The sequence below is a fragment of the Sylvia atricapilla genome, chromosome 1 (genome assembly GCF_009819655.1).
Source record: "Sylvia atricapilla isolate bSylAtr1 chromosome 1, bSylAtr1.pri, whole genome shotgun sequence".
In the NCBI taxonomy this organism is placed as follows: Eukaryota; Metazoa; Chordata; class Aves; order Passeriformes; family Sylviidae; genus Sylvia; species Sylvia atricapilla.
In genome coordinates this window covers 82,173,745-82,187,159 of record NC_089140.1, presented here as the reverse complement: position 1 = coordinate 82,187,159, position 13,415 = coordinate 82,173,745, and the positions used below count along the sequence as shown (strand labels likewise).

At 37.6% G+C, this 13,415-nt stretch overlaps 1 protein-coding gene across 4 annotated transcripts in view; it reads left to right on the top strand.

Annotated features, from left to right (window-relative positions):
• The window catches only part of TENT4A (terminal nucleotidyltransferase 4A), a 59,181-nt gene extending 47,243 nt beyond the window's left edge, over positions 1 to 11,938 (top strand). The window contains exons 11-12 of one of the 4 annotated variants that reach the window (XM_066326686.1): positions 182 to 340; positions 9,695 to 11,938. In XM_066326686.1, coding sequence (XP_066182783.1) covers positions 182 to 340; positions 9,695 to 9,871 — 336 coding nt within the window. In that variant the 3' untranslated portion in view covers positions 9,872 to 11,938. Of the gene's footprint in view, positions 1 to 181; positions 341 to 9,691 lie in introns of all 4 variants that reach the window. The other 3 variants (XM_066326679.1, XM_066326704.1, XM_066326695.1) reach the window with 3 other exon arrangements.
• Positions 11,939 to 13,415: the final 1,477 nt, after the last annotated feature.

The following is a 13,415-nucleotide window of genomic DNA, read 5'->3' as shown; positions in this document are numbered from 1 at the left end:
CTAGATCTATAAAATAAACATAGCGCTGGCTTTTATTTTTTTTTTTACAATTGAAAAAAGATCATTACATATTACAGTATTCACTTGAGTTGATATTTGGGTGCAATTTCACGTGCATAGTCTGTATATACTGTACTTTCTGTAAAGTTGCTTTTCTTTTCCCCTTTTTCTCTGCCAAAAGGAATCAGATACACCACCTTGCACAGCTCCTAATGTTTACCAGTTCAGTCTTCAAGCACCGACTCAGCTTATGGCCAGTTTAGCGCCCGCATTGCCCCTGCCAAGTGGTAAACCCCAACCTGCGCCTCCGAGAGCCCTGATAATGGCCGCCAGTAATCAGGTATGAGCCAGCAACTCTGTCACCACAGCGCTCACATCGCAGGTGTAGGTCATGTGCTGTGCTGTTCAGTCTAAAAGCCTCTGAGGATGGCCTTCATAGAGCATGTGCTAAGCTTCATGTGGGCGTGAAAGTACTCACCTGCTGTGTCAGAGGTGCGGGGAGAGCTAAGGGTGGGTAAGGGTTTAGAGTGGAAGAGCCCCTACACAACACAGACACCTAGGAGTAAGGTAAAGGAGTGTCTGAATCCTTAGGTTGTATTTGAGTGTCCTAGTGCCCAACTAGTGGGGTATTTGTAGCTCTTTAAGCTATTTAATTTCCACCACCATATAGGTGGTGGTGTAGCTCTAAGATAGTTTTTGAATTTTAAGGAGTAGTACTGACCTTTCTAGGCATATTTAGTTGTCTTGATTTTGAATTATTAGAACAGATTTGGTTACACTTGTAAATATTACCCTTGTAATACTAAAATACATTTTAAAGGTAAAGAACAGAAGATTAATTATGGGCATGTGCACAAGATTTTTTAACAAAAAATTACATGTGTCCATAAATCTGCTGGTACCTGAATGTATTTTGGCTAATGTATCCATTCTGGTAAAACCTCTGTGCATCTTTCTGCAGGAAAATACTCCCTCGGTCTTAATAATTAAATCTGTTGGTCAAACATGCCTCACATGAGGCTTAATGCAAATTGTGGGTTATAGATTGCCTATAGTAACAAAACAATGAGCTGGTTTCTTTGAAACTTAGTTTTGGTCAGGTTCTCTTCCTTCTTCTCCAAGTCCTTCTATCGAAGTCCTTGGGAATCAAGGACCAGGAGATTTTCAGCTTAATGACTTTGCCTTTTTTAATTTGATTCAGCACTTACTTCATAGATCTTCACTGGACACTCTCCCTTTTGTCCACATCTCTGTTCCTGGGGAACCCAGAATTGGGCTCAGCACTTCATATGTGACCTCACCTGTTCTGAGTAGAGGGGAAATGATCACTTCCCTTGACTTGCCTTTGGTTTTAAACTTCTAACTGATTACACAGATTCTTCCCCTCATTACTTTCCTTACTGCTTAGTCCCACTGAGGCAATATCAGTTTACCTGCACAGGAAATGTATTAGTGAGAAGCTAAAAAAATAATATATTTCTATTATAGTGTCTGTAATTGATTATTCACTGACTAGTGAATACAGTCCAATCTGAAACTTCAGAAGTTTATTAAGAAAAAATAACTCTTCAGTTTTAAAGTTAAACATTGTCTGAAATACAAACTTAGTGTAGATTATTCTTTCCTTAAGAGATCTGCCTTTCTGACAAAGTACCCTGGAGCTAGTTAGGAGGCATGTAGTTGTTAGTACAGAACAAGTTGGCATTGAGAGTGTTTGCCACAGTTGTGAAAAGGCAATGTGTTGTGTGAATTTTGGATCTTTGCTAGAATTTTGAATCTTAGAAAACAACTGTTTTGTAGCACTTTTTCTGGCTTTCTGTTCCCTGGCTGTCCTTTCAAGTGATTAACCATTCTGTTAGTAGTTTTATAGTACTTATATGTTTAAAAGCAGGAAATTTTCTGTGGTTTTGCTTAACAAAGATATACCTTTGAGAATCACATGAAGTCAGAAGAATTTCTTGCTAGCTATAGTTTAGAAAAGGGATAATAGGCTATTTGCATTGAATTTACCACAAGCTTATATTTTTTGAAGCAGAAGTGCGATTTTTTGATAACATTTGAATGAGTCAGAAGTGGGAAATGAAGTCATTTTATCCAGATACTGTAAATATCTCCTTTCCACCTCCCAACTTTCTGGAACATGACTGTGCTGGATTAGGCTGATGGCTTTTTTTTTGAGTTGATGAGATTCAGCTGGCTTCTTACAACTCTTAATAGGTGCATTCTTCCATCTTATAGGACTCCTGTCCTGACAGATTTGAACATGTGTTAGACTATCTTAAAAGCAAGTCTTTCATACTCAAAAAATTTTGAAAGGGCCTCGTTTGTCTGCATGCTGTCTTCAGCTTTCTCCGTGGCAGCATTTTCTACCTCAGTTAAGCTTGGAAAGCTGTACCTAGGTGTTGAGTACAGCTCTCAAAAGCAGGAGGTGCCAAGAGCATTTAACTGTAGTTTGAACAAATCACTGTCTTCTAGGCAAGTTTGCTGCTGTTAAAGCTTTCTGATATTTTCATTTTTGAAACATGTTTGATGTGATTACCAGTTCTATTTATGTACTGCATAATGAATTGGAGAATTTCCAGATAGTTCAGGGACTGATTAAGCTCCTGGCACAGGTTTGTGTGCTTTTCAGGATCATCATCATCCATCATTTTTCCAAGGTAATAATTCTTCTACTCTGTTGACAACAATTTGAAAGTTTACTTGGGGGAGCAGAACTGTTTATGAAGCAGTGTTGCCCATTAGAAATAAGCAGAAAAACAGATGTTGACATCCATGTCCAGATGAGTAGAGGGGGTGGAAATTGCTTGTTAACTTCCCAAGGAGAGGAGGGGACTACATTCCCTGTTGCTACTTTGAGATAAGTTTAAGTCATGCTGGATTGCTCTTTGCTATGTTGCCAAAATGAAGACAGAAGAAACTTCCTTTTTCTTAGGTCAGAAGAACTCTTTCATTTAACTTTCAAGATACTTTCTTTTTTCCCCCCGAAGGGTTATGTTTTGATTCCAAGGTTTCTGAAGCCAGTAAGCACCAGTCCGTCTGCTGCTCTGGCTGGCTTCTAGTGTACCTGAGAAAGTCTCCAGTAAAGATGAGTGGTGTCTGATTGGGAGTATGTCCATTGCTATGGAGACAACTAGGAAATGGAACCTTAATGTCAGTGCTGGAATGCCACCGTCCAAACTCAGACTTGCAGGAGTAGATTATTTTCTTTTTCAGTTTCTTTTGAGTTTGGCCAAATTAGGCAGAACATTTAAACTTATAAACTGCTATTTTGTCTTGCATTACAGGCACTTCTCTGGCTAGCATGCTTTAAGAGTTTGTTTTTATCCAGGACAATTGTTAATGGTGTTGCATTGTCTCACTAGTACTGCTGATACTGCTGGAAGGTTAGCAGCATTGCAAACAAAATTGGTCAGGGACTTGAGTCAAAATTTCTTTTAGATGAGTGCAAACAGTGGCATGTAGCTCACTTGGATGAAGGATAAGTTTGTAAAGACACATTTTAATTCATGTCGGTGCAGAAGTGTGCTGAATTCCCTTTGTATATTGAGATACTTCAATGTTTTCAGTATGTCAGCTTCAATTTAGAAATGACCTGATTTGTTCAATAGCATTTTAAAGCTGTTTGGTTACTGAAGGCTTCTTCACTCAACCAAATGACATTTTTGTTATTTTTTTTTTAATTGAGAATGCTCTCATCTTGGGTAGAGTAATTTTTCAGCCTCCATGGGTTTTCATTGGAAGTAGGCTGTGGTTGTCTACTTTGGAAACAGTTTTGAGTCTAAATGTCAGACTCCCATCTTCTGTGTGTGACAGAGCATTGTTTGGTTTTTAACACATGCAAAACTTCATATGATGTTTTATTTCCTTTCCTAAGGAAAGAAGAGAAGGAAAAAGTGTATCTGAGTTTCAGAGGTTGTTCAGTTTAAAACAGTACTAGAGATTTTTTCGTCTAGGTTGCCCTATGCTTGTATGGACAATCTTTATGTGGTGTTAGCCTTCCAAGTGTGGAAACTGACTTAGCCTGACCAGACCCTGGATAACCTAATCTGACTGCTTGCAACAGAATGTTGGATTAAGTGATCTCCAGAGGTCTCCAGATAAACATCCAGTCTAGATGTGTATGGGATTGTTATGAGATGCTCTGGCCATATTGGCAGTTGCTTCCTGAGTGCTTTTTGAGTTGCAGGAAAGACAGAGTCTAAATAGTAGTTTCTTAGAAACATAAACAAACCCACCATAAATAAAAGACTTAGGGAAATGTAGAAATCATACCTTCCTTTTGTTAATATAGTACTCCTTTATCTTCCAGTGTCATTGTAATCAGATTTTGGCTAACTGAGATTGATTTGAATAATCACATATGTATTTCCTCTGCAGACTTTCTCACATGTACTGTATTAGTATCACCTCATCATTTGGAAAGGGTTTTTCTTACTGTAGTAGTAGTTTTTCTGTTCCAAAACAAAAGTGAGAATTCTCAGTGAGGTAAGATTTCTTTTTAAGGGATGAATCTGTCAGCTCTGTGCTAAAAAAGCTATTATCTCTTGTTCTCTGTAGTGACAAGTATGCAGATACACTTCATGGCCTATGTCACAACAGCAGCAAAGTTGCAGTATGAGTTCTGTCTTCTGGTAGCATTGTTTTGACTCTTGCCCCTTAGTTTTGAAACTTGGGTACTGACAAGATCAAAAAGGGTATATATTTCGTGTGTCATTCTACTTTCTTTACCATAATGTAGCTCAATATTTGCTGCAGTGCTGACTGTACAGTCTACTGTCAGTCCCTCATTTTGGGGACTAGAACCTCTGCTCTCTCAAATACTAGTTTATCTTGGAGCTGCTCATACTAGTATTGCCTAACCTGTTGTAAAAGGTGAAGAGAACTTTGACCTTTGGTAGCTCTGCCAGTAGTCTGTAATGAAGCGAAATAAGATAGAAAATATTTAAATAATCTGCTCCCTTGCAGCTTTAATTTTTCCAGTTCTCTTGTCTAGAAGATAAGAAACATTTAAAATTTTTCTTGCTTTTGGAATCTTTTTAGTCCCCATGTTGGTTTATCTTTTCTTTGGTGTTCTTAGGTTTGGCTCCATAAATTTCCCCTTTTAATAACAGCAGAAAAGAGTTCAGGCTCATTTTATAAAATCTATTCAGGACTCAAGACTTTATCAGTTGTCACTGAAAGTGGCCTGTAGGACCCAAAAAGAGAAGTGTCTTTGTTTGCTGTGCTTTGAGCCTTATTTTCCTGGATTGCCAAAACTAAACAACTTTTGGAAGAACTTATTTTGGTTTGTCTCTACTTCAGCTTAGAGTTATAAACCACATAGTAATAGAAACCTTACCAAGTTAAGAGTACACCCTGATAGCATGTGCAAATATCTTGTTGAATCTTGTTAACTAATCTAGAGTAATGAGGCTAGGTTGCCTAATAATTGACTTATTGCTTATGCAGTTGTGACTAAAATGTTGGATAGGTAATTGTCCATTATTTCTCTGCAAAACAATGAATCTATTTCATAAAGTAGAAGAAGCAGTACATTTTTATAGTTTATTTACAGATGTTGTTATGCTCAGAAGATCAGTGAGTGCTACAAGCCTAAAATAGATAATTTGGAAATATTGCAAACTTGGTGAAATATTTTGAGTTTTGAATATTTTGAATTAATAATAGGTTATTTAAGAGAGACTTAAATTGTTAATGGCACATGAAGGTAACACTGAATATTACTCTGGTGTTTCACCAGAAAATGAAATGGTTTTGAGGTGTGAGTTTGATTACAAGTCTGATCAACTGCAGACTAGATTCAGTCATGGCCTTCCATCCCGTCCTCTAAAAAACAGAATAGTAAATATGTGATCTTTCAAAACTGTCTTATGCCTTTTCTAAGCTTTCCCTTTACCTCTTCAAATACTTACCAGTTATTTTGGAGCACTGTATGTATAATTTCTTCTTAAATTGAGTACAGATACTTTATTACCAACATTTTTCTGCCTTTTATTTTTCCTTACTTTAGAAATGCTATTTGGCAAAAAAACCCCAACAAACTAACAAAAGACCAGAACAATTGAGAAGCCTGTTTATGTTTAGACTTCAGCTCTGTTAGGTTACTTGTATTATTTCAAACTGTAGGGGATTGATTTTTTGGCTATAAATTTTCATTTTGAATAATGGCATTCTTTAAATGTCAGCAGTTTTGTACAGTAAATTTGCCAGTAATTAAGAATAGAGATTTGGTTTCCTTAGCAAGTAATTACTTGGTATTTCTACTGCAACCAAATTTGTTTTCTTGAATTTTTTTCTGGGGCTTTTTCTTTTTTTCCTCCTGTTTTTCTCTTAAAGTTCTGGGGGCATTGTTTGTTTGCTTTCCTGTTTTCTGATATGGTGGCTTTTTTTTTTTTCCTGGAAACCTTTTTAATCTGATGTGTGACGCAGAATTTCACTGTATCTGCTCCCCCAACCTTGTCTTAAATGTGCATTTTTTAGTTTACTCTACAAATCTAGCAGATTATTAAACACAGCTAAAAACCAAACCAATTCTATCATTCATTTCTCGAATCAATAGCCCTAAGATGGATGAGATTGTTCTACCTAGATAACTAGATCCAAAGAAGTTGAAACTTCTATTTAGAAGATTTCTCTGTTGGATCACAGATGAAGAGTTTTCTGTTTGGATTATCTGATCTCTCTAGACATGATTTGGTTGCAGATGTCATCTCTCAGTGATTGCGTGAATGTGGAATGTTCTGAACATGGGAATGTTCAGAAGTTTGTGCACAGGAGAAAGATGTTTGATACAGCCTTTTGAGATTTCCAAAAACGTGAAGTAAATGTCTTTTATCAAAAGTCCTGAAAGAAGCTAAGTGAGTGATATGTGTCCCATTTTAAACAATTATTTAATTGGAAAATGCGGAACAAAAAATTCAGTTTTTGTAAAAGACGGGAGTTCACTAGGAAAGCCCTGCAGGAATTTGTGCTGCCTAATATCTAAAAGGCAGTGGATGAAGCCTGGTGGAGTTTGCTGGTGGTGTGAAGCACCTTAAGGACTACATGAGAAAGGATGCAGAAGGAGATGGAAGGTGATGCACCAGAAGGGAGAGAAATAATTTAAGCTTTGTAACGAATGGTAGGCCCTGAGCAGGAGCAGATAGCACCAACAGTGAGTATAATTTTGCCATTTCTTTCTTCATCAGAGGAAAGTCAAAACACAAATGGAAGCAGAATAGGGAAAGATGTTAATAGTGATGAAACACGTGGCATTGCTTCTGTGTGAAAAAAGAATGATTAACCTTGACAAGATGAGGTATTATGATCTAGGTCTGTGTTGTCATCAGCAGGATATGAAAAAGTTAGAGAACAGAATGACAAATTATTTACTCCAAGAACTGATAGATCATCCCGTAGTAGGCTCAAATTAAATGTGATGGTCATCTAAGGTGTGAAATGCCATAGGGTAGGATGCAGGATGCTAAAAACTGATTTCAAAAAAATTAACAAACTAGTGAACAAAATGTAGTTGAGAACTGGTAAATATAAAGGTGTCATCTCTGACTGAAAGGGTCCCTGAGTCAACTTCCTAGAGCACCTGTCTCAGGTGATGAGTCAAGACTTGATGGATTCAGATCCTGCTCCAATAGATTGACAGCGTTTATCTTGATGGCTTAAAAACAATGCAGAATGCTTCATCACAAGCTTGAGTTCACTTCCTGGCTAGGTTATTTATCATTCTTTGAAAGTTTGTTTAGCTTTTGAGCAAACAAAGGATATGACATCTTTTAGGATACAGGTAGGTGCACTTGCCATACTTGCTGTGCTGCTTGTCTGAGCTTGGGATCACCTGCCGTCCTGCTCCCAGTAGATTTTTTTTGGGTTTTTTTTGGTGAATCCTCATTCATATTGAGGAAGAAATTCCCAGATTTTTTACATTTTCAACTAAGTGGATGGATTGGCTTCCTGGAAGTTTGTATGCTCCTTGATCAGTTTTTTTCTGGTTGTTCAGTAGCAATACTAAAGTTTTCTCTACCTTTCTTCAGCACATAGTTAAGGGTCACACTGGCTACTTTTAGTATTTTACTATTATAGGGTAATTTTTAGTATTTTGATGTCATTTCAAGTAAATATTTATTTATAATTCAGTGAGAGATATATTTACTGAACTAGAAAACTTTGCACAAGAATGTGACACAGTGCGTTTGCTTGAAGGACCACTTACCAAAAATATAAAACATTCCATTTTTTTCTAGTTTCATGTTGTTTACTTGCTAAAACATCTACTAGAAGCTATTTATGAAACATACATCAATAAATTACGTTTGGGAAGTAGTGCTTCTTAAGAATGAGAAATTCTCAGCTTTTTCTGTTTGTCCTTGAATTATTTTGTTACTGGTAGTCTAACAATAACCCTCGGTGTATCTGTCTTGAGAGTTTAGAAGTTGCACATTGAAGGTTGATTGGGTGATTGGGTTGCTGTAGGACACTGTATAAATCAAAAACCATTTTAAGGGTTTTTTTGCCACCCTGCAGCTAACTGTGGCTGTTCCTCAACACTGGTTTTCATCAGTTTTTCTTTCTGGATGCTCAGTGTCTTGTCTAGTGACAGTTTGGCAGTAAAATGTTGCTTATGGAATTATGCTTTCAATAACTATTTTTATTCTGTGCACACAATTGTAATGGTGGCTTGGTGTTCTCATTTCTACTTCACACTTGTTTGGAAATACAGAATATGCAATACCTGCAGTATTTCATATACCTACTTCAGTGTTCTAAGCAATTGTCCCGAATGTTAGCTCTGTGTTCCTGTTCAACCACTTAAGGTTACAATTATTTCTTGTTACAGGCAATCAGTTCTTTTGAGTTATTGCTGTCAGGCATTGGTGTTACCAGTTTATTTAGGAAGTCTTCCAGTTTCATCTTCTGAAAGGCTTGTACTTAATTGAGGTACATATGCATTAAGCCAACTTGCTCTATGCCATTAAGTGATAGAGATGCCCGTTGTACTTTATGGTGGGGTAGGTTTACTCAGGCTGGTACTAAACTTCCTGGGCAGTTTTTGCTTCAAATTATTGGAGATCCCCCAAAGGAAGTGTTATGCTGCATTTCTGATTGCTTAGTTGTTTCGCCTTGGTCTGCATATGAGGTACAGTCTAGGAGCTGTGTAACCTAGTGAGCAGACCAGTAGGATTTACAGGCTCCTCGCAAGCCATATACTTAGTTTTCCTGTCTCTGATTTGAGATTATGGGCAAAGCAGACCTGTACTCCCCATGCATCCACTTATGGGATCATGCCTTTATACCTTTCTCCATGATGTTTCTGAAAGACTCAAGAATCTCACTTGGTCATGCTTTAACTGAGATACTCCAAAATAAACACATCTATCACAACTAGTATTTAATGTGGAGGTTCTCTGGTTTTATAAGGGAGTTGTACAGTGTGTATATTTCTTACTGAGATCCAAGGGGTTTAAGGATGCTTTGCTGCACCATTTCATTAGCAGGACGTTTTCTTCAGAAGACAATAAGCTGTTAGTGCCTTGAGACTTGCACAGCTACAAATAAACAAGCATGAAAAGACCTGTTGCTTCAAGCAGTGTTTTGTGGAAGTGGCTTAGATGTGAAAGACATACAACTGGTACTATATGTTTTGTTGGCTGGTTTTAGCCTAAATGAATGCTTATCTTATTTTATTTTCTTTCAGCAGCACAGTGGAATGAAGTTTTCCATGAAAGGAACTCATAACCAAGGCAACAGCTACAGCCCCGTCAGCAGTGGAGGCATGAGGCAACCAGTGGGTAACCGGGGACACCACCAGTACAATCGTAATATATGGAGAAGGAAAAAACACAGAGACAGCTTGCCTATCAGTCTGAGCAGATAATGGCAGGTGCCAAAATGACCTTCCCTGTTCAGACAAACTGAGTGAGTGCCACTCGACTTGAGGGATGGAGACCAGCGTCCAGCACATCGTTTTATTGGTGTTGCCAAATATCTGCAGCTGACTTCTTTGCATGTTTCTTTGTGTGGTGGTTCAGTCCATCTTCAAGAAGTAGTTGTGCTTATCTGTGAAGCCTTATTAAATGTGGAAGTTTGTTTTCTGCCTTCCTACAATGGTTCATTCAGTGCCGAAGCAGCTCTGACAATAGAACTGCAAGGACATTTACAAATGCTGTAGCTTTTTTGCTGTGGCTATATCTGTTCCTTTTCTTTTATTTTAGAAGTGAAGGAAACTTCAGCCCCTTGGATTTTTTTTTTAATTTTTTTTTTTTTGCAGCAAATCAAGTTGGGAATTCATAAGATTAAATTTGCTGCTCTCCTGGTGTGGTTTTTTTTTTTTTTCCCCAAAGCTCAGTTTGGTTTTTTTTCTCTGTAAATATTGGGAGTATGATTTGTGCAATAACTTGGAATTTTTAATTTAATTTCATATTATCACGTAAGTTATATTTAAGGGGAAGAGGTTTTTTAATTTACAGATCCTTTCCCAGGTTGCATTATCTAAGTTGGGGTCATAGTTTTGGCAGGTTGTCTGAGCAGTGTTATAAACATGACATTTGGTAATATTTGAGGCTTCTTGATTCACAATGAAAGTGCGATTTGGCTTACAGTTTTAAGAATTTACTAAGCTCCGAAGCATTTTGACCCTGTGTTTTTTAGCTCATTGTCTGGCCTCTATCAGTTGTCTTGCTCTGACCAATGAGTTTTAATTTTCTTTAACTAGACAACAAATCGAACATATGTAGTACCAGAAGTAAAACTTTTGAGAGGAATGGGGAAAAGGTTGGTTCAAGTCCTGATACGAAATTAAAAAGCTGTGAACTACATGCTTTGATGCATTTTAGTAACGTAACCTGTTAATGTTTGGGTTGAAACAACACTATTAAACAGAGGTACCCGGCTTAAGGAATGTGGAGAAAGGAAATATGTTGATTCCATTAAGGAATCTGTATAGTAGTATGCATTAGTTCTGTTAAGAGCAAATATATAAAAAGTACTTCAGCTGCTCTAAGCATTTCAAGAAGTATCTTTTAATGTGTTGCAGGAGAGCACAGCCCAGTGTTGTACACAGTATGAGTGGCTGGCACTTAATTTACAGATGCATACAGGTATACTATGCAAGTGTGTATTGCCATGACAAACACTGTCTTTAACTTTTTGAAAAAATGTACATCCTGCCTAACCCTGAGTTTTTAAAGCACCACAATTGTCCTGGGAGTAGGTCACATCTCATGCCCTCTGACTTCCCTTTTTTTAAGTGAGAGTTCTTAAGCTATACAGAAAATTACAGGTGAGTTATCTAAGTCCACTAGCAGAGAAAGCTGAAGAATCCTGTTAACAGGACATCTATACTGTGTACAGATATAGAAGGTTTTAAAACTGGTATCTGAATATTGAAATGAGGTGTCAAGCATGAAGCTTTTTAATATGCTGTATGCCTTTGAAGCAGAAGTAGTTCATGTTATTACTGAATCTGTCAAACACAAGCAGGTCCTTGAGGGGAGAGAGGGCAACATTCCAAACTAGAGTAGTGCATATCTGTTTGCAGAAAGTTTGTCTTAATGCTCCAGACTCATCACAATAAAAAAAGTTCTAAAAATTGTGAGCTGATTCATAAATAATATTTAAGGGCTGTTACATGAGCCTGTACTGCTTAGTATTCACACACTAGCAATATTGAGCATAACTACATTAAAGAGCCTTCAGAGGCTTCAATTGGTGTCTTATACTAGCGTCCATTTTAAAGCAAAACTCATTTGAAAAGTGGTATCATGTAACACTTCAGTCATGGTGAACCAAATTAATTGGCCTGGCTATCACTGTGGTTATGTGCTACAGGTTTAAAAAAATGTTTAAATTTTTTGTGTGGACAACTATGTGGAAGCTAAAATTGACATATTTTTATGTAAAGTTTTCTATTCTTTGATTTTTAATAAACTTTGGAGACCAGTCACTCTTCTGTACTTTTTTATGGGAAACTTAATGGATGAAGTGACACTTGACCTCATCCGTTTCTTTGATGTACACTTTGAACATCTGCTTTAAATTGTTCATGCTGAGCACCTTCAGAATGAATTTGGAAGGTGAGTGGGTGCCCTCAAATGATGATGATGTTTTTCTAAAGGGGATAATGAGCATGGATGTTGCTTTCATAATTGTGGATTTCATCCCTCCATAATGAGAATGCAGAGGAGCTGGAGGTAGTGCCCACAGTATTATCAAGAGGTGATCAACTGATTAATTCCTTGGGATCCCTTAATTTTTAATTAACTTTTTTTTTCTTTGTTCCTCCCTGTAGTTTGTAAATTCCTTTCAAAATATTTTTCTAGGTTTCAGCCTCCTCAAAGACTGGATTTATCTTGTCATCTTTTGTTGAGTTCTATTAACCCTCTGAAAGGACTAAGTGTTAGAGCAACTGGCTCTAAAAATTGAAAAAAATGAGTCTTTGGAAGGATCTAGTGTATATATGTATGTGTGAATGCCCAGAAAGGGAACTGAAGTGTATTTAATAGACAGCAATGCAGGGCTAGGGATTGACAATCAGAGAGGTCTGTGATACTTGGTCAGTCTTAATGCGTATTTGCAGGAGAAAAGCAAGTAAGTAGTGGGAAGAGAAAATAATAACCACTCAGTCATAGCTGGGATAATAACAATTATTTTTTCTGTCAAATCAGTTAGCCTGTGGGACATGGCGGACAGAGGGATATATAATCTCTGCTGACACAAAGATTAAGTGCAGCAGCATTGGTTTTGTAATTTCTGTTGTCCTAGATTCCGCCTTTTCCCTCTTTCTGTCCCAAATAATGATTTTGCTTTTTTCTTCCCACGAATTTGGATAACTATCTATCCTTGTTAGTAGTCTGCATTTAATGCCTTTGGATCTCCCCTGAACCCTTGTTCTCTGATAAAAATCTTAGATACCCCCTTGAACCCAGGCCTAGTGACTGTTTTGTACACTGTTCATAGGCAAAACTAGTCATGGACTTAAGAAGTGGAAGGAAGAGGCTGCAAATTGAATGGAGAGATGGGACCCAGAAGAGTCCATCATAGAAAGAGCTCAGTTGTGATCTATTCTTGTACAAGAGATGTCAGTGCTGATGTTGCGTTGGGCTTTCTCTGTAACTCCATTCCTGTGCACTGAGGCAGGGTAAGAAGAGAGAAATGTGACTGCTGGTGCCTTGCTCCTGGATCAGCACTGTTTCTTTCTGTGGGAACAGCCTCTTGAGAATAGGCACAGCAGTGGTCAGAGCAGCATTGGAATACAACACGCCTTCAGGCAATGTGAGCCGTTCATCATTTGTGGGTAACAAGAAAACCCTAAATTGTAAGGTAACAGGCAACTAACTGATCACTGTGTATACATGTGGGGAAGTTAATGTGTCAGCTTCTGTGCTCTCAAGGACAAGAAGTTGCCTGCTTGTTGACTGCTA